Source organism: Populus trichocarpa, chromosome 18 (assembly GCF_000002775.5).
Source record: "Populus trichocarpa isolate Nisqually-1 chromosome 18, P.trichocarpa_v4.1, whole genome shotgun sequence".
In the NCBI taxonomy this organism is placed as follows: domain Eukaryota; kingdom Viridiplantae; phylum Streptophyta; class Magnoliopsida; order Malpighiales; family Salicaceae; genus Populus; species Populus trichocarpa.
The window spans coordinates 3,875,666-3,902,295 of record NC_037302.2 but is presented as its reverse complement, the minus strand read 5'-3'; the positions used below and the strand labels follow the sequence as shown (position 1 = coordinate 3,902,295).

The window sequence follows — 26,630 nt, the reverse complement described above, 5'->3', positions numbered from 1 at the left end:
TCCCGAAGTTTATGAGACTCGAATTAATAATTTTTAGAAAACAAATTTAGAACCTGACCAGTTAGCTACATCCCGTCTTATGTAAAGTTTTGTCCTTTAGACTCCAGGTCCAACACATTACATGCCGCCATCACCACAAGCTCTAGTCATAGAGAAAGGGCTCCCATGAATCTATGAAGGTAGGATAATTTCATTGAAGTCTCCGACTAGCATCCATGATCCACGAACAAAGGATTTGATCAGGATCAGATGTTCCGAAAGTTTGTAACGTACACTAGGAATCGGAGAGGTACAGATTTCTCTGATAAACTCCAAGTCTGATTACTTGCTTGAATCTCCAATGTAATGCACTGTGACATGGAAACAATTATGGATGTATTAAACTGTCGACCTGACGTAAGAACCCATATACCACCAGCATGTCCCTTAGCTTTCACAATGGCTAGCTGCAGGTGAGTACCCTAAGTTCAGCCAAAAGTTTGCCACCCTCCCAAATTATGCATGTGTTTCCAGCAAAATAACAATATTAGGATGATATCTCTGTATTAATTCCTTAATTAGAGTGACGTTGAATTTTTAAGTTGGCAGCACCGTGCACATTCCAAGAGAGAACTGTAAAGTTATTGAAGAAATTCATAATGCGGAAGATGACAATGAACAGCAAATAACACAGCTCATGGAGTGCTGACATTCATATGCCTCCCATTACTCTCCCGAGGACAAACTCTATTAACACTCACAGTAGAAGGCACAACCGAAAGCAAACGCATGTCCACCAATTGATCCTGTTCCATTGCTGTATTAAGTCCAGGATCATGAGGATTGTCAGCCAGGCTCCCCATAAGTTGCTTTGAGATTGCACGGATAGGGAGCAGCCCTGCCTTATTTTGATCACCGCCTAAGTCCTCTGATGTATTATCTGCAGCTTGAGAAGAACCCACAGAGAAAACTTGTTTAATGGTTCTCATATATATGAAGCGGAGACTGAAATTTCAGGTTTCAATTTTCCAGGTTTCCTTGACTTGTTTAGCTTTAAATCTAGTTCCATTAGTTCACTTGTTTAGCTAACAAAAGGTTTTCTGTTTCCAAATTTTCTTGACTTGTTAAGCTTAGCAAAATTATTTTCCAGTTTTCACATTAACTTCAAGTTAATTGCATTTTAATCTAATATCGACAGTACACAATTTTTTGAGACAAAACAACATCAAATCTCATTTATTTCAAAAGATTATTGTGTGTGCCGAACTTTATATATATATATATATATATATATATATATATATATATATATATATATAGGCTTTATAAATTGTCATCTGGAATCCACGACATAAAAAAAATCTTTAAGATTATTGTGATGCATATTTTTTTTCAAACAAGTTCTAGACAATGTTTGTTTTTATGGTAATACCATGTTTTTTTTTAAATTATTTTTTTTATATTTTTATATTATTTTAATGTGCTGATATTAATAATAAATTTTAAAAAATAAAAAAATATTATTTTAATGTATTTCCAAGCAAAAATCAATTTGAAAAGAAACCATTATTAAAATGTCAAACACTACCCAAAAATAAAAGAGTAAATAAATAAGAAGAAAAGGAGGAGATTGCCATAAAAAAAACTAACCATTTGTTTTTCTTAACTTGCATCATGGCAAAACATTTAAAAAAAAAGAAAAGACAAAACAATATATATTTCTTAGCATAATCTAGCATTTTATACCATGTTTAGCATTTTAAAAAAACAATTATTGTGTTGCCATATTTTTAAAATATTCATAACATGTATTTTAAAATTTAATAACAAGTTTATTAAACCTATTAAAAACTTGATCCAAATTAAATATCTCATTGGACCTATATACCCAAGAAAATAAAAAAACCCATTCTTTTTGGAAAATAAACAATAATAGTAATTTTCAATTGATAAATGATAAGTTTGTATTGAATGAAGATGCCAAAGCTTATTTTTGCCATCTTTGCTAGTCCAATGCTCATTTTAAAATCCCAATACAAAATTGTTCGAGGTAAATTAATTCACAATGAATTATTATCTCAAATCTAAAATAATAATAAGGATGCAATTCTTGAACTTCTAATAAGTAAGAATTTTCAATATGAGAATTTTCATTAACACCAAAATGAAGAGTATTAAGATATAATAGATTAGATGAAATTTATCAAGACTCTTTCTATAGATCTTCTTTAGGATTTGGATTGGGTTCATTGAACCGAACATAGATCTATTGGTAACCAACTTAAAACCAACTTATTTTTATAAAGTGAGGAGTATTGTTAACACCAAAGTGAGGAGTATTGAGATATAATAGATTAGATGAAACTTATCAAGACTCCTTCTATAGATCTTTTTTAGGATTTGGATTAGGTTTATTGAACCGAACATAGGTATATTGGTAACCAACTTAAAACCAACTTACAAAGCAATTGAAACCAATCATACTTTATAATGGTTAGGTTAAAATATAAACCAGGGTTTAACTCATTATAGTAAATTAATCCGTATATAGTCAATAGCTAGACCACTATTAATTTAAATATAAAAGATCTTAGCAATTTAAGACATGATCAACATTATAATTTATCTTAGGTAGAATGTTTTATGAATAATAATTTTTTTTTTAGTATAACCAATCTTTTATCTTAGATTTCTAATTACTAATTAATAACTTATTTTTATAAAATTAAACTTTTCCCTTCAAAGAATCAGATACTCTGTTCTGTTTTTTAGGTTTCCACAGCATCGAGCTAGGATAAGTTTAAAATGATGAAAATTAGTCTTTCAAAAAATAAAAAAAAATCACTTTTTCTTCTTTCATCCGAGACACCTGTGAATACCAACTTTTGATACCCTTTTCACATGGCTGGTTATATTTCTCGTGACTCAAGTTCTTTAGATTTAACCAGTGGTGCTGTTGTTTCAGCTACAAACACATCTGAAGCAATCTTCTGTACTTATTGTTTGTTGCTTTTCCAATTTAAACAATCATTAATTAAGTTAGTAGCAAACTTCTGTGGTTGGAATAGATCATGCATGATCAGTAGCAAACTTCTGTGGTTGGAGTAGATCATGCATGATCAGTAGCAAACTTCTGTGGTTGGAATAGATCATGCATCACGTGAACGTCTCCTTTAAATTTGCAAAGCTAAATCCTACATTATAATGACTGCAAAAAGAGAGTACCACTGATTTAAACCAATACTCATCATTTATTTCATAATAATCGCATATGCGTCTGAATCTTGAACTTTCCAAGCTGATGTTATTACATGAAAATTAAAAAAAAAAGGGATTCTGTAGCTTCCAGCATCTTAAAATATTCATGAAAAATCTAGGTCGTTAAGACTCTTGTCTCTCTAATCCTGTGGCCGCTGAGCAGCAATTTCCCTGGTCCACACACATTCCCACACTTTTCTAGAGATAATCTGAGAATCATATAAAAAGGAAACCTATGGCATTCTTAACTTCACCATAGCAGATAGTGCAAGCTCATCGACTTACTTAATTCCACAACTTGTAAGTTCTCTTTGCTATTATTTGTTGAGTAATTGCAGCTAGCACTTGTTTTAGCCTTCATCATCATGGCACCAAACAGAGAAACACTAGTTGACTCTTACTCAAAGAGTGGTAACAAAGCCCACAAGCCCCGTAGACTTTCAATGGAAAATCTCCAAAGAACGATATCTGACATCTCATTTGAACTCAGCAAGGAAGGAGTTGATCATCATGCGAAGCTCGCGCCGATTTCTGAGATAGAAGATGCCAAGTGTGAGTGCTGTGGCATGTGTGAAGAGTGCACCCCTGAGTACATAAAACGAGTGCGAGACAAGTTCTCAGGGAAATTGGTTTGTGGGTTATGTGCAGAAGCAGTTAGTCAGGAAATGGAGAAAAATGGAGGCAATAAAGAAGAGGCCTTGAACGAGCACATGAATGCATGCGTACGGTTTAATAGGTTTGGGAGGGCATATCCTGTCTTGTCCCAATCTGAAGCCATGAGGGCGATGCTAAAAAAGAGTGCAAGTCTTCGAGCCAAGTCCATTAGTCCTAGAGATAGATCAGGTGGTCACCAGAAGGGTACTACTGGCATTGCAAGGAGCTCTAGTTGTATTCCATCAATCACAAGGTAGATCACTGACCGGAGAATAATCAATTGAGCTCTTTTATGGAAGTGCTCTGGTTCATTTAGGATTGTATTTCTGTCCACCGTACGTCTTGGAGCTTGCTTCAAACCATATTGAATCTTCTTTAGTTTGCAAACGTACAAGACTCTACTTTCCTTGTACTGTAAACCACTTCGACTGATATATGTAGACATCTTCCTTCAAGTTACAATAAATAAATGTTATTTTGACGTCTAGTTGTTCAAGAAGCAAGTTTTAGGTAACCATTATCCCTATAACTAGTATGATTATTGTAAGTTTCATGACTGCATGAGACCCTTTTATACTGAAACTTTCACAACAAGTATGGCCTTGAACCATATTATCATAATGTTTAGTCATATTCCTATAAACCTAGTGGTTACGCAAAGTCTTATTTTTCACGGGTAGTTTGGTTAGCTCTAATGTCTGATTTTCTAATAAGAAATCCACTTATTTTATTCTGTAGAATATAAGGCTTTATTAAAACTCTCTAGCTCACCATTATTAGTCAACAAAATATAATTCAATGATGGTGAGAATCTTCCATCAATACACTCTTCTTCATTATCATACCTTAAGCATTTCAGCTTCATGTTTGTTTTAATATCAACTATGACCTTCCATTTCTTGAATGTTTCAAACATATCAAATATATTTTTGAAGTAAACCTATATATTTTTTCTAAAGTCATTGATAAAGATAACATAATATGAGAAACATCTAAGAGACGCCACCATAAAATGCCCCTATAACTCTATGTGTACCAGTTGTTGTTACCTATTTTTGGGGGTCCCACACAAAAAAAGAAAGGAAAAGAGAAAATATAAAAAAATTAAAAAAAAATTGTTGAGAGAAAACCAAAAATATATACAAGTGAGAAGAGGATACCAAAGCGACCAAAAAATAGCCAAAGATTGGTTGAGGAGGATAAAAAATACAAAGATTAAAATTTGACAATATATTTTTCACTGATGAAAGTCGGTGTTGGCAAAGAAAATTCAATTTGAGGAAGAAAAATTCAAAATTGAATGTTTAAGGACCCAATTAGATTTTGTTGAAGGTTTAATTGAATTTATGGAGGGTTTAATTGTAAGAAAATTTTGATTTTTTAATGTCAATCTAGGTTTTAATTAAAAGAAATTAAAGTTTAGGGGTCGAATTAAAATTTGTAAGAGTTAATTTGGTCAAATTAGGGTCTTAATTGCATAAATATTGAAGTTCGATTTGCAATTAGGGACTTGATCGAAGAAATCCAAAACTAAGGACCAAACTGGACCAAAAGGCGCGTGAATATAAGGGCTGAAATTGACCGAATCAGGGGTCAAATTGAAAAAATTAGAAGTTTGTTGATCAATTAAGGGTCAAAATGCACAAATTTAAAACTAAGGACCAAAATGAAAAAGATAGCCAACTTTAAGGCTGACATTTGAGTTTGACAGAGATTAAATTGAGTTGACTCTTAAAATCAAAACCTCAATTAAGACTTGATTGAATCAATAAAAAATTAAAGACTGATTTGGAGATAAAGACTTATTTTATTTTGTTTTTAAAATACAAAACAACGTCGTTTCATTTAAATGAAAGGACGTGTTTTGCCTTTGAAAAAGAGAGGATAGAACGACGCTTTTTTGATGGTACTGCGTACCATCTTCTTCCTTTGGGCATGCGCTGCAGACAGAGGAAGAAGGTTTTTGATGCGAACCCTTGCGGCATTGAATGGAATTCGCGAACCCAAGATCTATCTAATCCAAGTTTGTTGAAAATATGATGAGCTTATCACAATGGAAGACCTGCTCCAAGGCAAGAAGACTATAAACCAACCCAATCATAATGCCTACATCTGAAGACGAGCAAAAAAGAGTATAAATTCACAACAAAGATTAGTCACTTCTTTGAAGAGTTGAAAGTTCAATCAAGAACTAAGATTGACAACCAAAGATCGGCAAAAATCAAAATATTATCAGCCAAAAAGAAGTGTGCTAAAAATTATTCTCAAGAGTATTTATACCTCAAGCCAAAAACTCTAGTTTTCCTAATGGGTCATATATAAACCCAATTTAAATAATAATCAACCCAAGCTAAAACTAGCCCAAACTAATTAAAATAAATAAAATAAACAAGTCTGAAACCCAAACAAGTGTTTCCTCATAAAATAAAGAAAGTTTAATAGCCCAGTTAATTTAATAAGACAAGTTCAGTTATTTCTGCATTCTGTCTGGCAGCAACAAATCCCAACTTCAAACGAATGATTCTCTCTTAAGTTAAAGAATTAGAAGGCGTGCCATATACCGTTGGAAAGGTATGGAAGTCCAGTTTCCAGTCCAACTGGAATCACCTCAAAATTCGACTTTAGCTCCAGTTATGGTAAAAAAGGCAGTGAAAGGTCAAACTGACTGAATCCAGTCTTCTTCTCCCAATACTTGTGTAATGGTCTTGGTTCACCAACAAGCCCCTCTTGAACATGAATAAGATTAATCACGACTTTCTCTTCATTATTTAATATCCTATTGAAGTCCACCTTAGCCCACGTATCTTGAAGAAGTCCATTGAAAGCCTCTTTGAACTTCTTAGCTCTAAACCTTGTAACTGGACCAACCGGAACCTCCAATGGATCATTTGATTCTTGGATCACATCAGTTTTCCTCCCCTCATTTGCAGCGCCTCTCTCCCCCCTCCCATGTGCCCAAAACCACGACACAACCTACGCCCTCCTCATGGATTACCATTGTGATAAAAAGGGCAGAGGGGACAAGCCCTGCGAGTGGCTGCATAGTGGCGGCCTAGCCACCCTACCCTTTCAGCGTGACTGGACAGGGGTAGGGTGGCACAGGCTCCATTTTCCCCTTATAAATACCCCATCATTAGGAGGTGTAGGGGGGATGAAAGGACAAAAAAAGGACAAAAATGAAGGAGAGATGACAAGAACAAACGAACAAAAAAAAGCAAAGAGGAACAAGAAAGAAAAAAAGGAAACATAGAAGAGAACAAAAGAAAAAAACAAAGAAAAAGAGAAGAAAAGTAACCTCTCTGTCTCTCTCATCATTAGCAACAACACCACCGTGAACCATCGTCGTTCTTTCTAGTTGCTGCCTCAATAGCACCACCGTTAACGCCACCGTCAGGTCAGCTTCCCCCTCCCTTATTCCTCTTCCTCCTCCTCCTCCTCTTCTTCTACATTTCTCTCTTCCATTGTTCTACTAGTGAACAATGGAGAGTGAATTATAATTCACTCTCCACTATTCATATAGAATATGAACAATGAAGAGTCCACAGTTCTTGGGCTGGACCGAAGCCAACCTAGTCCCTTTAAAAAGGGATTTGTTGGGCCAACATCGACCCCATCCCTTTTTGAGCCGACCTCGACCCAACCAAGGTAGGCTTAGCCCATATAATTGGGCCAAGCCCAACCCAATATATTATTATATAATATAATAATAATATAATATAATATTATATATTAAATAAAAAAAATTAAAAAAAATCTTTTCAAAAAAATTTGTAATTTTCTTGCGGATTTTTCTACCAATTTTGTTTAATATTGATTTGTATTTTTAAACTATAAGATACAAATCCGATATTAAAATACCTAGTTTTGTCTAAAATGTTGCAAAAGAATAAATATATATAAAAAATAATAATCTTGTTTTCATGTATACGGCCAAGTCTCTAAAAAATAAAAAATAAATCACATCGTATTCCCATGCAAAAATTCTAGAATATATTTTAGCATATATTTTAGGATTTAATAACCAGTTTATTAAAGCCTTGAGAATTTGACCTATATTTCAAAAAGTACCAAAAAATTTATTTTATTTTCTTTTAGTATCTGGGATTACAAACTTATATGTAAGACATATTCCTTGTCGCACATGTGCGGCATCGCGACGATCGTCCACTTTATGGTTTTAAGTATCGAGAAATGGGGTAGACAAGGAATTCTTCTCTTTTATCCATGGAAAGCGGGAATGAGATTCTCCACTTAGTATTTTGGTCATTAGAAACCCTAACTAGTCTTAGAGATCGGGCATGGAGACTGATTGCGTAAATAAAAGGTATTAGCATCCCAAATACGCCCTACTTAAGGTAAATTGCATTGTTTAATTGTCTGATGATTAGTACTTAAAAGTGCATTTTTATCAAGGTTTTATATCATTATTTTGCACTTGAAGTATCAATAACTCCTTAACTAAAGCATGTTTTATAATAACATATCTAATAATATAAGATACCTTTAATTTATGGTAAATGTTCATCTTAAATGCAGGCCTATCACATAAATGAAAGAATTGATTGATGAGTTGAAGTACTGAAATTAAAAGGACAAAGAGATGGGCAAATTTAGAAAAGAGATGATTGGTGCAGTCCAAACTTGAACACTGTTCGGTAATCGGGTCATATCTGGAGTTGTAGATCTTGGATTTAGGTCCATTTTATATGGATGGAAAGATAAGACATAGGCCTACAACTTTCATGTGGAGCCCAAGATTTAAAAAGGCCGTTTGCAAGTCCAAATTGCAGAAACAACAAAGAAGTCCGAATCTGTCCTGCAGCCCAGACACTGTTTAGTGTTCAGCCCATATCTCGAGTTCTAGAAGTCCAAATGATCTCAAATTTTTACCCTGGAAAGATGAGACAATTCTCTAGAACTTTCATGATTAAAGTTTGTTCAGATTATGACATCATCAATGATGTTTTTGGCAGACAAGAAGATAAGGATTGTCACCAAGTCAAGATGTGGCCACCCACTCATCAATTAGTCAACAAATCAATAGTTCCGAATTTTGGCCTATAAAAGGAGGCATTTGCCATGTATTTAGGCATCTTGGTGTTCAGATCAAGATCATGCTCTTGCTCTCTCTTTATATTCTGTAATGCTTAAGTTTTGCTTATATTAATTTCTTGCTTATGCTTTTCATTTCCTTTCCTTGTTTATTTATGTTTCTTTCTTTCATTATGTGTTGCTAAGTTAATTATGTCAAGGTGAAAAGGGTACACTAATGGTGTAAGAATAAGTATAATATAAACTTAACATGGACCTTAATGTTGGATACTAACATGGTTTATATTTGTTATCTTGTTCACTTTTAATACTTTGCTTGTTAAATGGTTAATCTAGATTTATGTTGTATAACACTTGGTACAACAAATACTTGGCACTTTCATAGCCCATACTGTATGGTATAACCGACACCTGAGCTATGAAAGGAACTTGATTTGTTGTTAACATAAGTTATAATCATGAATGCCTGACAACATTTACAAGTATTAGCATTATTCGAATAAGATAACTAATGTAATAATGTTAACAATTTATAATCTGATTGGAACCTCCTTTATGTGTGGTTTCCAATTGAATAAAAAGAGTTTATACTATACTTGTTTGAAATACCATTAGTGGATCCTCTAACCTTGACATTTGTTGTTATCATTGTTTAATCCTTACGTTAATCTTCCATCTCAAAGTCCTCATCAACTTCTTCCTCTTCTTCTTCACTATTATTATTATTGTTGTTATTGTTGTTGTTGTTGTTGTCTATAATTTATACAATTAACCTCCCTGTGGTTCGACCCCGGTCTTGCCGGGTTATTTATTACTTCGACACTCCTGCACTTGGGAGAAGACATCAATCTTTTGGTCGTGTCAAGTTTTTGGCGCCGTTGCCGGGGAGGTAAATTCTTGTACAAATTATAGTATTTATTTTATTTTCTCTTTTCTCTTTTCTTGTATCTAACTTTGTTTCTTTTGTTTTGTTTCTTTTTCTATTGTTTTTCTTTTCTTTCTTTTATTCTCTTCCTGCACGTGCATGAGAGTGTGGTCACGTACGTTAAGTGGTAGACTTTGTAGGGTATCCTCATCATTTTCAGAAAATATGGCCGAAGAAGATAACCAATCGCTTCACAATGAGAATAATGAGAATATTCGGGTTAGAACTCTTAGAGACCACATGAATCCCACAAGAACAAGTGCACCCTCATGCATAGTTTTTCCACCTGATGCATCTCATTTTAATTTTAAGCCAGGCATTATTCAACTTTTACCATCTTTTCATGGCTTAGATTTAGAAAATCCATACTTGCATTTAAGGGAATTTGAGGAGGTCTGTAACACCTATAATGACTCAAATTGTAGCATGAACACCATTAGGTTAAAGCTTTTTCCTTTTTCATTAAAAGATAAAGCTAAAACTTGGCTACAAAATTTGAGACCTGGATCTATTCGTGCTTGGGATGATATGCAACAACAATTTTTAAAGAAGTTTTTTCCATCCCACAGAACAAACTCTTTCAAAAGACAAATCATCACTTTCACTCAAAAACCAGGAGAAACATTTTACCAATGTTGGGATAGATATCGAGACTTGCTTAATACTTGCCCCCATCATGGTTTTGAAACATGGAGATTAGTTTCACATTTCTATGAAGGATTAACACCTAGAGATAGGCAAATGGTTGAATTGATGTGCAATGGAACTTTTGAAGATAAAGACCCTAATGAAGCGATGGAATACCTAGACTTGCTAGCTGAAAATGCGCAAAATTGGGACACTACAGGAACTTATGAGGCACCAAGTAAAACCCAACCTCATACATCTAGTGGAGGTATGTACAACCTTAGGGAAGATCATGACCTCCAAGCCAAGTTTGCATCTTTAGCTAAAAAAATCGAGGCATTAGAATTAAAAAAGAGTGGTAAACTAAAATCTGTTCAAGACATTGTGTGTCAAATCTGTGAAACCAATGAACATTCAACCCATGACTGTCCAACTTTGCCCTCTTTTAGGGAATGTCTCCATGAACAAGCCCATGCATTAAACAGTTTCCAAAGGCCCAATCATAACCCATACTCGCAAACATACAACCCTGGTTGGAGAAATCACCCAAATTTCAATTGGAAGAGTGATAACAATAATGCACAAACTTCACAACCACCGTTTCAAGCACACCATAACTTCCAAAATTCTCATGGATATGCACCTCCTTATGCTCCACCTCCTAGAAGAAATCTTGAGGAAACATTGCATGCATTCATGGAAAAGCAAGAGACAATTAACACTCAACTTGCTCAAAGCATGACAGATCTTAAAGATACTCTTGCAAAGTTCACAACTGCTCTTAGTTTCCAAGAGAAAGGTAAGTTTCCATCTCAACCTCAGCAAAATCCAAAGGGGCAATACAATGCGAATGCAAGTAGTTCGGGAAGCCAACACATGGATCACGTAAAATCAGTCATCACTCTTCGCAGTGGTAAGGTTATTGAAAAACCCATTCTTGAACCTTGTGAGAATGATGATGAGTCAATCTCTGAGGGTAAGGAAGGGGTTGAATCTGATCATTGCAAAGAAAAGACTGATTCTCCGCCAGCACTTCCATTTCCTCATGCCATGACCAAACAAAGAAAAGTCAATCACAACTCTGAAATCTTTGAAACTTTCAAACAGGTAAGGATCAATATACCTTTGTTGGATGTTATTAAACAGGTTCCTTCTTATGCTAAATTTTTGAAAGATCTGTGCACTGTGAAGAGAAAACTGAATGTGAAAAAGAAAGCCTTTTTAGCCGAACAAGTAAGTGCTATTCTTCAAAACAATAATGCTTTGAAATATAAAGACCCTGGTTGTCCTACAATTTCTTGCTTTATTGGAGAACATAAAATTGAAAGAGCCTTACTTGATCTTGGAGCTAGTGTGAATTTACTTCCATATTCCGTTTTTCAAAGTCTCAATCTAGGTGAGTTAAAACCAACTTCTGTGACTCTTTTACTTGCTGATAGATCTGTAAAAGTGCCTAGAGGAATAATTGAAGATGTGTTAGTACAAGTCGATAAATTCATTTACCCTGTGGATTTTATTGTCTTGGATACACAACCTGTTGAAGCATGTAATTCATTTCCTGTTATTTTAGGACGTCCGTTTCTTGCAACTTCTAATGCATTGATTAATTGTAGGAATGGACTAATGAAGCTATCTTTTGGAAACATGACATTGGAGATGAATATTTTCAACATTTGCAAGCAACCTGGAGATGATAATGATTTACAGGAAGTGGACTTTACTGAAAAATTAGTTCATGACCAATTTCAAACCACTTCCAGTGAAATTGAGATTGATGAATCTGAAGATTTGGAAATGGTTTATTTTCAGGAAGAATCAAAGGCAAATAATTGGAGACCAAAAATTGAGGAATTGCCACCACGATCAATTGATTCCATACCTTCAAGTGTTCAACCACCAAAACCGGATTTGAAGCCGTTACCATTCAATCTCAAATACTCATTTTTGGGAGAAAATGAAACTTTTCCGGTAATAATCTCTTCCAAACTTAATGCACATCAAGAAGGTAAGTTATTACAAACTCTGAAAATGCACAAAAATGCATTAGGATGGACCATAGCTGACATAAAAGGAATTAGTCCTTTGATTTGCACACACAGGATCTATTTGGAGGAAAATGCTAAACCCTCTAGAGAAATGCAACGAAGGCTTAATCCTAATATGAAAGAAGTAGTGAAAAATGAAGTCATTAAGCTTCTAGATAATGGAATCATTTATCCTATTTCTGACAGCAAATGGGTAAGTCCTACCCAAGTTGTACCCAAGAAGTCTGGAGTCACTGTGATAACAAACGAGAAAAATGAGTTAATTCCAACCAGGACTATTACTGGTTGGCGCATGTGCATTGACTATAGGAAACTAAATTCAATGACTAGAAAAGATCATTTTCCTTTACCTTTCATGGATCAAATCCTAGAAAGAGTTGCAGGTCATGAATTTTATTGTTTCCTAGATGGCTATTCAGGTTACAACCAAATTGAAATTGCATTGGAAGATCAAGAGAAGACTACTTTCACATGTCCATTTGGTACTTTTGCATATCGAAGGATGCCTTTTGGATTATGTAATGCACCAGCCACGTTTCAAAGATGCATGCTCAGTATATTTAGTGATATGGTTGAACGTTTTCTTGAAATTTTTATGGATGATTTTTCTGTTTTTGGCGATTCATTTGATGATTGTTTGACTAACTTAGAAAAGGTTTTGAGCAGGTGTGAAGAGAAGAATCTTGTACTAAATTGGGAAAAATGTCACTTTATGGTAACAAACGGCATTGTACTTGGTCACATTGTTTCATCCAAAGGAATTGAGATTGACAAATCTAAAATCGAGTTAATTGCTAACTTGCCAACACCAAAATCTGTTAAAGATGTTAGATCATTCTTAGGACATGCTGGTTTTTATAGAAGGTTCATCAAAGATTTTAGTGTGATATCTAAGCCCTTGAGTAACCTTCTAACAAAGGATAATATTTTTGAATGTACTGAACATTGTGAAGAAGCCTTTGTTAAACTTAAAAACCTGCTTACTTCTGCTCCTGTCATTCAACCTCCTGATTGGTCATTACCTTTTGAAATAATGTGTGATGCTAGTGATTATGCCGTAGGTGCTGTCTTGGGACAAAGAAAAGATAAGAAACCCTACGTGATTTACTATGCAAGTAAAACTTTGAATAGTGCTCAAATGAATTACACCACCACTGAAAAAGAATTACTTGCAGTAGTATTTGCATGTGAAAAATTCAGGTCTTATCTTGTTGGCTCACCTGTTATTATTTTTAGTGATCATGCAGCATTGAAATATCTTCTTTCTAAGAAAGATTCTAAGGCTAGATCGGTTCGGTGGATTTTGTTACTTCAAGAATTTGATATCACGATCAAAGACAAGAAAGGCACCGAAAATGTTGTCGCAGATCACTTGTCAAGATTGACAACAGATTCGAGATCTGACATCACACCAATCGATGACTACTTTCCTGACGAATCTTTATTTTCCGTCTCTACAATGCCTTGGTATGCTAATATTGTTAATTTTCTTGTTTCAGGACAATTGCCGGCTCATTGGAGTACCCAAGACAAAAGAAAGTTCTTGAATGAAGTAAAGAACTTTTATTGGGATGACCCTTATTTATTCAAATATTGTCAAATATTTCGAAGATGCATTCCTGACAATGAGGTAAGTAGTGTCATTAAATTTTGTCATTCTGAGGCATGTGGGGGTCATTTCTCATCAAGAAAGACCACTGCAAAAATCCTACAAAGTGGATTTTACTGGCCCACCATGTTCAAGGACTCACATGCATTTTGCAAGACTTGTGAAAATTGTCAAAAGTTGGGATCTATTTCAAAACGTCATATGATACCCTTAAATCCTATTCTTGTCATTGAGATCTTTGACTGTTGGGGTATAGATTTCATGGGTCCATTTCCTCCATCATTTGGTTTCTTGTACATATTAGTCGCAGTAGATTATGTTTCAAAATGGATAGAGGCAATTCCAAGTCGAAACAATGACCACAAAACAGTAATAAAGTTCTTGAAAGAAAATATTTTGAGTCGATTTGGAATCCCTCGAGCCATGATAAGTGATGGTGGAACACATTTCTGCAACAAGCCATTTGAGTCTTTAATGAAGAAATATGGAATCACACACAAAGTTGCCACCCCTTATCACCCTCAGACAAGTGGACAAGTAGAGCTTGCTAATAGGGAGATCAAACAAATCTTGGAGAAAACAGTGAACCCTAATAGGAAAGACTGGTCTTTAAGACTTAATGATGCACTTTGGGCTTATCGAACTGCTTATAAAACATCATTAGGTATGTCACCTTATAGACTAGTCTATGGAAAACCTTGTCACTTGCCTATGGAACTTGAACATAAAGCTTATTGGGCTATTAAAGCTTTCAATTCAAACCTTGATGATGCCAGTCAGCTGCGTAAGTTACAAATAAATGAGCTTGAGGAAATAAGAAATGATGCATATGAGAATTCAAAAATTCATAAAGCAAGAATCAAAGAATTTCATGACAAGAGAATCTTGAGAAAAACATTTGATGTCGGTCAAAAAGTTTTGCTTTATAATTCTCGACTCCATTTATTTCCTGGAAAGCTAAGATCAAGATGGAGCGGTCCTTTTATTGTGAAACATGTGTATCCATATGGGGCCTGTGATATCGAGAATCCAAAGAATGGCAATATTTTCAAGGTAAATGGACATCGTTTGAAAGTTTACTTTGACAATTTTTCAGTTGAAAATGACTCTATTGAATTGAGTGATCCTATATATAAGGAATGATTCTTTTTCTCACATTATTTTGTGTTTTGTTTTGGTGTGAATTTTGTTTTGCTAGTCTCTCTCACCCCGGTCAAATGGCGGATAACGGTACTCCGTGACTTCAGTCGGTTCTTTCAGTTTCCCATAATAACTGATATTTGTAAACATTGTGCAATTCTTGGCTCTTTCTCTCTTCTTTGAATCTCTTCTCTAATTCTCATTTGAAAATGGACACCACTCTTGAAAAATTGAAAAAGTACTTTCCCGCTCTGCCTCAGAATGCGATTACAAAAATTTACCGTGCTAGGTGTGCAAGATTGAGGTTGTTAATGAATCATGGAATTCCTGAAGATATTCGTTGGCTGATTGAAGCAAAGGTCCGATTATTAGGTGAGTCCTCCAATTCTTTCATCTCACACATGCCTTGAACAGGTAAAAGCACTTTTGCAAAGAAACGTCGTGCAAAACGACTGAAAGTCTGTCACCGATGTGCTAGATGGACTTGTAATGCAACATGTCGTTCTTTAGGAATGGTATCTATAAATCGTGAAGACAAAATACAATTCATTAAGGATGGCCTGAGTAAGGGGTCTTTAGATAATCTTCTATTAACCCTTGAGACGCATCCTAGTGGAGATGTGCATCGTGCTATTCATGATTTATGGCCACAATTCCATAAAGAACATGATCGACTTAGTCTTGGGAATCTGACTAAAAAAGACCATGTTTGCCAGTTTTTAAGAAAACTGGATGGGAAGCCTATCCCCGACCCATAGAGGGCGTTTAAGCCGTTCTTGGACGTAAAACCAAGGGAAGATGTGAGCCACAATCACAACTACCTGTACATACACATGCTTTTCAAAATAAATAAATAAATAAATACATAAAGAGAGAGAGAGAGAGTGTGAGACTCCAGCTGGCCTATATCTAGGTGATATGATTGCATTTTCAAATCCTCATCTATAAAATCTTCTCTTCCTTCCCCTCATTTCTACTCAACCCTTACATTAGACAGATATAGAAGTGTGTAGAAATGGCAGGTCCCTCAAGTTATCACATAAAAAATATTTGTGTTTTCGGTGGATCCAGTCCTGGGAAGGAAATAGCTTTTTTGGAAGCAGCAAATCATCTTGGTCAGGTACTAGCTGAGAAAAAGATTCATTTAGTATATGGGGGAGGCAGCCTTGGGTTAATGGGGGGTGTGGCAATAGCTGCATTTTTAGGAGGTAGTCAAGTTTTGGGGGTCGTCCCCGAAGCTTTAACAAAAGGGGACATCATTGGAAGAACAATTGGAGAGGAACTACAGGTCTCCACAATGTCTGATCGATTGAATGCAATGTTTAACCATGCTGATGCCTTCATTGCCTTACCAGGTGGTTTGGGCACATTGGAAGAGATCTTTCATATTTCCTCTTGGGCCCAACTTCACATTCACCATAAACCTATAGGTTTGCTCAATGTTAATGGTTTTTATGATAATTTGTTGTCTTTTCTTGATCAAGCTGTGGAACAGGAATTTCTAACATCTTCAGCACGACAAATCATAATCTCTGCTGCTACTGCTGAACAATTGATCGACAAACTACAATCTTTCACCCCTGTAATTGATCCTTCCATGAGTCGCATAAATTGGTCAACTACAGAAAGCCGTAAAAAGCTTAGATTCGATTTGAGCCTTCGTTTGTGAATCCTTGTGTCTTTTGGTTTTATTATTAGCATATTATTTTGTTTTGTTATTTCTTATATTTGTTTAAGTGTGTTTCAGGTTTGTCAGTGTTCGTTGTTTCAGGTGATGTCTTCTATACTCTATCTTTCTACCTTAGGACATTGAGGACAATGTCTCGTTTTGGTTGGGGGGAGAGGGTAGTAGTAATTAAAAAAAAAAAAAAAAATCCATTTGGCTAAACTGTTCTTACTAGGATGGCAGAGTAAGGGGGAATTTTAGTGACTCTTGAGACGCATCTTAGTAAACATTTTCCAATGGTTATTTGCAATATTCATAACAAGGCCTATTAGAATACTTCTTGAAATATTCAGGTTTACAAACTCTCGCATTATTATCACTTGATTCTGCTCATATACTCATTTAACAAGTATTCTTAAACCTTCATTTTCACACACACACTTTAACATATGATTGTGGGTTGCACATTGGATTATTACATTATTTATGTTCTTTTGTTAAAGGTAACAACTAAGGGATAGGGATAGTCTATAATTTGCAAAAAAACAAAAAAAAAAACAAAAAAAAAAAACAAAAAAAACAAAAAAAAAAACAAAAAAAGAAAAAAAGAAAATGATGATAATAAAAACGTAGATAAGTTTGATTTCGTAGCCTCCCTAACCTAAGCAATTAAGCCCGAAGGGGTGTTTTAACACCTAATACCCTAAAGTCAACTGACTTGGGAGCTATTGGCCCAAAGCTTGTTACATGGGTTAAGGAGAAAAGCTTAAGGGAATCAAACATTGCACTATCTACGTATCAGTATCTGCAACCCGAGTTACTAAGCTCGTAGGGGTGTCTCAACACCTAATGCCCTAAGACCAACTGGTCTGGGAGTCATTAGCCGAAAGCTCGTTACATGGGTTAAAGATGCATTGTGTTTTAAGTATATGTATATATATATTGAAAAAATATACCAAAAAAAAAAAAAAAAAGAAGATAATAATCCCAACCCAAGGAAGTTAACCTTAAACATTAGAACAGAATATTGTTTTCTTCCAATAAAAGCCCCATCATCTATGTTTTCATACATTGAGCACATAAAAAGGAAGGTTTAATAATATTTTGTTTAAGAGGTATTGAGCAGATATATAAAATTTAATGAGAGTTTGTTTATCTGGATAGATTAATGGAAGTTGAATGATGAATGCCTTGCTTTGTGAAATTTGCAAATAGTTTTTCTACTTTAACGCTTTGATTACTAGGGACTAGTAATAAGCTGGTTGGGGGGTATGATTAGTACTTAAAAGTGCATTTTTATCAAGGTTTTATATCATTATTTTGCATTTGAAGTATCAATAACTCCTTAACTAAAGCATGTTTTATAATAACATATCTAATAATATAAGATACCTTTAATTTATGGTAAATGTTCATCTTAAATGCAGGCCTATCACATAAATGAAAGAATTGATTGATGAGTTGAAGTACTGAAATTAAAAGGACAAAGAGATGGGCAAATTTAGAAAAGAGATGATTGGTGCAGTCCAAACTTGAACACTGTTCGGTAATCGGGTCATATCTGGAGTTGTAGATCTTGGATTTAGGTCCATTTTATATGGATGGAAAGATAAGACATAGGCCTACAACTTTCATGTGGAGCCCAAGATTTAAAAAGGCCGTTTGCAAGTCCAAATTGCAGAAACAACAAAGAAGTCCGAATCTGTCCTGCAGCCCAGACACTGTTTAGTGTTCAGCCCATATCTCGAGTTCTAGAAGTCCAAATGATCTCAAATTTTTACCCTGGAAAGATGAGACAATTCTCTAGAACTTTCATGATTAAAGTTTGTTCAGATTATGACATCATCAATGATGTTTTTGGCAGACAAGAAGATAAGGATTGTCACCAAGTCAAGATGTGGCCACCCACTCATCAATTAGTCAACAAATCAATAGTTCCGAATTTTGGCCTATAAAAGGAGGCATTTGCCATGTATTTAGGCATCTTGGTGTTCAGATCAAGATCATGCTCTTGCTCTCTCTTTATATTCTGTAATGCTTAAGTTTTGCTTATATTAATTTCTTGCTTATGCTTTTCATTTCCTTTCCTTGTTTATTTATGTTTCTTTCTTTCATTATGTGTTGCTAAGTTAATTATGTCAAGGTGAAAAGGGTACACTAATGGTGTAAGAATAAGTATAATATAAACTTAACATGGACCTTAATGTTGGATACTAACATGGTTTATATTTGTTATCTTGTTCACTTTTAATACTTTGCTTGTTAAATGGTTAATCTAGATTTATGTTGTATAACACTTGGTACAACAAATACTTGGCACTTTCATAGCCCATACTGTATGGTATAACCGACACCTGAGCTATGAAAGGAACTTGATTTGTTGTTAACATAAGTTATAATCATGAATGCCTGACAACATTTACAAGTATTAGCATTATTCGAATAAGATAACTAATGTAATAATGTTAACAATTTATAATCTGATTGGAACCTCCTTTATGTGTGGTTTCCAATTGAATAAAAAGAGTTTATACTATACTTGTTTGAAATACCATTAGTGGATCCTCTAACCTTGACATTTGTTGTTATCATTGTTTAATCCTTACGTTAATCTTCCATCTCAAAGTCCTCATCAACTTCTTCATCTTCTTCTTCACTATTATTATTATTGTTGTTATTGTTGTTGTTGTTGTTGTCTATAATTTATACAATTAACCTCCCTGTAGTTCGACCCCGGTCTTGCCGGGTTATTTATTACTTCGACACTCCTGCACTTGGGAGAAGACATCAATCTTTTGGTCGTGTCATCTGATAAAATACTAAGGTGTTATTGTGTTTTCTAATTGTTGGTCTATTTAAAGTTTAAGGTAAATCCTCCTCGGTAAGGATATCCTTATCTTATCGGACGAAAGCCTAACCGTTCTAATATCTATAAAAAAATTACTTTTTTAATAAGAAGAATACATTTTACGTATAAATTCGTAATCCCAGATACTAAAAGAAAATAAAATATTTTCTGGGTATTTTTGAATTATTAGCCTAGTTTTCATGGCTTTAATAAACTGGTTATTAAAGTCAAAATGTATGCTAACACATGTTTTTTGAATTTTTTTGTTGTATGAAATTACAATGTGATTTTTTTTGAATAAATATCCCCTACTTGATGAGAATATGGTGAGTTCTTGAAGGGCTTTTATACACCTAAAAAGGTGTAGGGAGATTAAAGTTTTAAAAATTAAGTGTAGCTAAACCTATGGAAACTGAGTCATTCCCTAAATTTAGACTCAAGGGAGGTCGATCATTCTTCTGGACATGCCAAGGAAGGATGATCATTATTTTGGACTTGGCTAGACTTTGCTGACTGCCAAGGCCAAACATCTTGGTTCAGGCATGCGTGCCAGACCCACGTTGTCTTAGGCTTGGTGCACTGCGAAGCCCAAGCGCCTCGGACTTGGTTGACTGTCAAGTTCAAGCGTCTTAGATCTAATATGCATGTCAGACCCACGCTACCTTGGGCTTGGCGCACAGTCAAGCCCAAGCGTCTCGAACTTAACTGACTGCTAAGTCCAAACGTCTTAGGTATGACATGCGTGTCAGATCCACGCTATCTTGGACTTGGTGCACTATTAAGTCCAAGCACTTTGGACTTAGTTGACAACCAAGTTCAAATGCTCTAAACTTGGTTGACTGTCAAATTTAAATGCTTTGAATTTAATGTGTATCTCATACCCATATGTTTTAAATAACCGAACAAAAATTAAATAAATAAAAAATATAATAAAATTGAGTCATCAAAAGTATTGATGATATTAACAATTTTGTTTCTTAGTGGACCTTCGCGCCCGACATATATAGATCATAATGCAATGAAAATCTATTCTTTTGAAAAAAGAGGAGCAACCAAGAGAGTGCACGACAATTTTCTTGCTGGGAGTCCTCATCAAATCCAAAGTAATATTAAAGTTTTCGTTAAGTGATCCTCTGTGGACCACTAGCTAGGTAATTAATAGCATAAAACCCTATATATTGAAAAAGAAATAGATCAGACCCTTGTTCCGAGGAAATGGGTCGGCTAGGTCCACTCATGCCTCCTTCATCAATGAGTACAAGTACAAAAAAAAAAGCACTAAACCTAGTTTTGGATGGTAATGCTCTTTACAGCATGTTGGCATAAGTTAACTTTTCCATATAACTACTCAAAGGCAAGAAGAATTAGCATCTGATATTTTCCTATATTTATATTAACAATAAGAAATTGTACAAATTATAAAAAAAAATAAAAATCTAGATAAACTTTTCCATGGGATAGTTGTGGCGGTATTGCTGGGGGTTTGAGAGTATTTGACAGTGTGGTTGCGGTTGCTTTTCAAATAATTTTTTGTGCCGAAATGCATGCCAATGATGTTTTTTTATTTTTTAAAAATTATTTTTAACATCAGCACATCAAAACGATATAAAACATATAAAACATATTAAATTTTAGAAAAAAAAAATTTAAATTTTTTAAAAGATACAACACTGATTAAATAAGTAGGAGACTAATCAAGAGACATGTTGCTAGAGCTCAATTTTGAAATAATTTTGCTTCGGGTTTCCATTGGTTCGAACAAATTTAACACACAAATTATAAGTCGTTAAGCTAATCAAGATCCAAGAAGATAATTGTCTATTTAACTACAGAGGCCAATGGTGACAGAAACCGAAGACTAGCTCTGTACAAAGATAAAGGGCGTTCTGCCAAAACATCATCAATTCCGAATTGATGGGCTAAGTGCATATTATGTATTACGTCCAAAATATATGTACCCTACAATTTGGAGATGCATGGGAGATTTGAACTTGGACTATCCGATTCTTAAAGCCTTAATTTTTAATTTAGCCTTGTTTAAAAACTGAAATATTATAAAATACTAACGAATAATAAAATTAAAAGCATAAGTAATACAACTGGTATTTCGATCCAATTGGCCAATAGTGTGATACTATATAGAGATGGCTTGCGGTACGTGGGTCTAGTCAAATTTTGTTTAATATAAAAAAAACAATATTTAGTCAATGCTAATGTTTTTAAAAGAATTAAAAATTTAAGACTTGTATTATACACTTGATTGAGTTCAATAAACTCAGTTAATTTAATAATATGATTAAAAAAAGACATTGACACTAAATAAAAAAACAATAATTAACTATAAAAAATAAGTTATCTATATCATACTCGGGAGGAGAAGAAAAAAAACTCATTGAAGACTCGTTGTCACTCTGCTGTCGACACTGCCCCACCACCAAAAAGAGCTTATTAAGATTATTTTAACGTCACTGTGAAAGCTTCCATGACGACATCAAAAGAGGTTACGCGTGCTGTCAGAGCAATGACTCGAAAAGCAAACCAAACATAATATCAGAAGTGAGCAACATTTCATACTTATATTTATTTATTTAATTTAATTTAATTAAAAAATTCTTTCAAAAAGCTAAACCTAAAAGAGAATTACATATAAAAGGACTTGAGATAACCTGAGTCATTTTTAAATTTAGTGAAAAATCCTATAGAAAGCAAACGAAAAATAACTGAGCCTAATCTCCAATAAAATAAATGTTTAAGGATGAAACTAAAAAAATGAGTTTTGAAAATTCAAAAAAATTCAAAATTTTTTTTTCCTAAAAATTAATTTTTTTTGTATATTTTGAATCGTTTTGGTGTGTGGATCTCAAAAATAATTTTTTAAAAAATAAAAAAACATCATTTTGATGCATTTTAGAATGAAAAGCACTTTGAAAAGCAACCGTAACGACACTTCCAAACATGCAAACAAAGAAAAAAAAAGCAAACCCAGGTGAACCTTCTAAACTTAGGTTAATCTTCCAAACTTGTAACCCGTGAAATCCCAGACTTGAGCTCAATCATGAAGATCAATCCCCAACCAATTTAATATTGATGGATGAAATTGGAAAAAAATATCAATTTTTAAAATTTGTTAAAATAAAAAAAAGCAATAAAATCTAATAGGAAAAAAACTAAAGGAGAATGAAATCATAAAAAATTCAGTTTTAAAAATTATCTAAAATAAAACTAAAACATTCAAAAGAATGAGGATCAAATTTGATAAATAATAAAAATTAAAAGCTGATGAAATTGAAAACAAATTATAGTTTTATAAATTATTTTGAATAATATAAATAATAATCAAAATAACATGACCAATTCTGAAGGGAAAACAAATTGAGGGTGGGCTATGTAAAAAACTTTAAAGGGTTAGGCATAGAAATCACGAAGGAGAGAGAAAAAAAAAAAGATTAGCAATGCCGAACTAGAAGTCTGTTGGCCACACACACTACCTATGATGGAGGAGCCACCAAGACGATTTGATCACCTCCCAAAGGACACGAGTGTCATCAATCTGCTAGCGTGTGCATTGCACGTGCCAACCAGTTTTTTTAATAATGTTTTATATTTAGCAAAATATCAAATTACTCATAAATCAACTTTATTATAACAAAAACAATTAGTTGATAATACGAAAAAAGTATTTAGAAGCCAGTTTAGTAAATTTTTTTAAAAAAAGATAATTAAGTTATTTTATTGTGTTAAAAAAAGAATGAAAAGACTAAAAAACTCTTGGATACAGGTTTAACATTTTTTTACTTATAAGAGTAATTCAATTATTTTATTATACTCTAAAATTATGAAAAGACTATTTTGACCTCGATTAATTTAATAATAATAAATAAATCTCGTGAAAAGACCATTTTATGTTGTGATTCCTAGTACGATAAATCTTGATTTATATCAAATAATCATCTCAACCCAATAACTTAACATGTTAGATAAGATCTCAAGATATGATTTATATTATTCTCTAACACACCCTCTCAGGTGAAAACCATTTAGGCTTGAAATTTGCACAGACCTACATTACTTTGCGCTTAAGTTTTATCAAATAAATGAAGATGATGAGATTCGAACTAGTGACCGTTTGGTCATTAAGGCTCTGATATCATTTTAAAAAATCATTGTAACCCAATAATTTAAATTATTAGATAAAATTCTAAAATATAATTTATATTATCTAGCCATTCATATTAATACATTATGCATCTTAGTCTTTTGTTTTTAGTTTTAATATTATCTACTTAGTGTTTTGCCTTGTACACCGTTGAAAGAAATTAAACTGGTGAGAGATTCCTAGGGGTCTCAATAGCCAGTAAGTGTGGAATATTGTGCAATTATCATTATTATATCATATCACTCGAAACAAATACGGCATGGTTAACAAATTAAAACAAATACTCTAGAGTGCTTCTTTTGGTTGTTCACTACCGCATACTAATATATTTCTCAAGAAAAAGAAAAATACTTTGATAAACAACTTAGTATTAAAAAAAAAACAGCAATTAAAAGTAGGGTTTTAATTGGGGAAAAATAAAGAAGAAGTGAAGATGGGATATATGCGTGGAGGCCAGGCAAGATATATTAAGAGCGTGTTTGAGAGTGTGATTATGATTGTTTTTTAAAGTATTGTTTATTCGGAAATGCATCAAAATAATATATTTTTTATTTTTTAAAAATTATTTTTGATATCAGCACATCAAATAATCTGAAAATATCAAAAATATATTAATTTAAAATAAAAAAAATAAAAAATTTTAATTTTTTTTCAAAATATTTTTAAAATATAAAAACAAATAGTAAAGTGTGAAAATCTAGAAAATGGAGATGAGGACAGCATGCCGGGTATATTCCTTCGAGAAAGAGATGGTGGGTCCCTCTCCCCTTCCTCTTCAAGAGAACAAAGGGAAAGAAAGGAAAGGGTGTGCACGAGACAGCATTAGTGTAACGTAAAGACACTCAACTTTTTCTATCATTCCCTCTACTTTGCTCTCTTTCTTTGGCTTCTTTATCATTTATACTAATCTTTTGACAGCCCCACTTTGCAGCTCTTCTCATATCTGCCACATTTTGATACTCCTTCCATGTGTTTGTACTGGAGCTTTGATCTTTTTCTACCGAGAAGAGAATCCAAGATAATCATAAGAGTCCAGACAGAAGGGGTTCATCAATTTTGCTTTTACATGCAAGGAAAGAAAGTTAAAATAGCCCTCAATTCTCCATTGAATTTACAGTTCAATGCAAAGTCTCATGGTTATCATAGCTACCATTTATGTAATGGTAGAGTAAAGTGAAGAAGAAGAAGAAGAAGAAGAAGAAGAATAATCTGAACTCATTATTTTCCATAATTTCTTCTGACAAAAATATTATAAATAACCAATGACAACGCATGGCTAGATGCTTTTAATGATAAGCGAATTCCAACCGAGTCTCATGATAGGCATTCAAGGAACTTATTAAGGCTCTTTTTATTGTAAGAAGACACTATGACTCATTTATTTGCCAAAAACTGCCCAAAGACGATTACAATTCGAATTTTTTTCATAGAAATTCAATTCAGTTGTTATGGAACACTAGAGTGTAGAGTGTGGTTTTTTTTTTTTATGTTTAGTTTATGATCGAAATAATTCCGAGCATCTGATTTATTGCTTTCTATTCATTACTACATCAACATTTTATGAATTCTTTTATCAACTTATGTTACATTTCCATTATATATCTTGAAAAATTGGTAAACAGAATTCGTCTCTATATTACCATTTCCACTCTACGAAAACCATACTTTTCTTTTTCTTTTTTCTTTTTTGATTAATGTGGATGTCCAGGCCAGCTTACGCGCACCTCAACTAATCCCATGGACCCTGAAGTTAACAACCATGTAAGCCTTCAGTGGTCATCATATTAGCAACCACAGGCCGGCTCGAACCTGAGACCACAGAAGAAGCAAACCCCTTAGTCTCAAGCTCTTACTATTGGGCTACTGGGCTCGAACCCGATACTTTTCATGAATATTACACTTGCCAGGGTGAACAACTATATGCTTTGGGGCATTAAACCCCCAAAGTTTTAAAATCTTCTAATTTAGATATTTTCTTTTTAATTTCTTTATAAAATGATGCATTTGCACCCTGATATAAAATACTTTCTCTTCAAATTATTTTATTTTTATTTCAACTTCTTTCTCGAGTTTGTTTTTTTAATTTATTAATTATGACATCCTTGTAAAAGATTAGTGATTCTATTCCTATGCCAGCTTAAATACGGATGATCTGCCTATCTAATCCAAGAAACTTTATGCTTAGTCAATGAAAAATAATGTGAGAATATCTCACTGCAAACTAAACCATGCTATACCTAGCTAGATTGGGAGTATTAACATCAACCCATTCAATATGTCTAGAAAGTACTGTTTTAGTTTTACCACCCATCACTTTTACATTTCCATTATATTGTCCTAAATACCAATGAAAATAAATACATATTCTTCTAATGAAATAATTGCTATTCAAAATAAGTAGATTAGCGATCATAATTATTTAGTTTACTATGCAATTTTATTTATAAATTAATAATAATTTTATTTATAAGTTTGATTAAAATAGAATTCTAGTATGTATATTAAATATATATTGAAAACTCTGCTTAAACTGAAATAGTTTAAGGTACTTACTTGTTGAGACAAATAGATTTTGATATAGATAAAAATTTACTATTGTCAATTATCAATCATTTTCAATTAATATTTTACTGCTATTCTAATGAGAGAGCATAATGATATCAATAAACCT

At 33.6% G+C, this 26,630-nt stretch overlaps 1 protein-coding gene across 1 annotated transcript; it reads left to right on the top strand.

The window, feature by feature from the left end:
• Nucleotides 1-3,277: 3,277 nt before the first annotated feature.
• Nucleotides 3,278-4,390, top strand: LOC7462918 (uncharacterized). The gene has a single exon (XM_002324177.4). It carries the CDS (start codon nucleotides 3,603-3,605, stop codon nucleotides 4,146-4,148), a length of 546 nt encoding a protein of 181 aa, XP_002324213.3. The 5' UTR covers nucleotides 3,278-3,602; the 3' UTR covers nucleotides 4,149-4,390.
• Nucleotides 4,391-26,630: the final 22,240 nt, after the last annotated feature.

Excerpts from the sequence above, each read along its gene's own strand:
- LOC7462918 (XM_002324177.4), top strand. The coding sequence starts at position 3,603 with ATGGCACCAAACAGAGAAACACTAGTTGACTCTTACTCAAAGAGTGGT.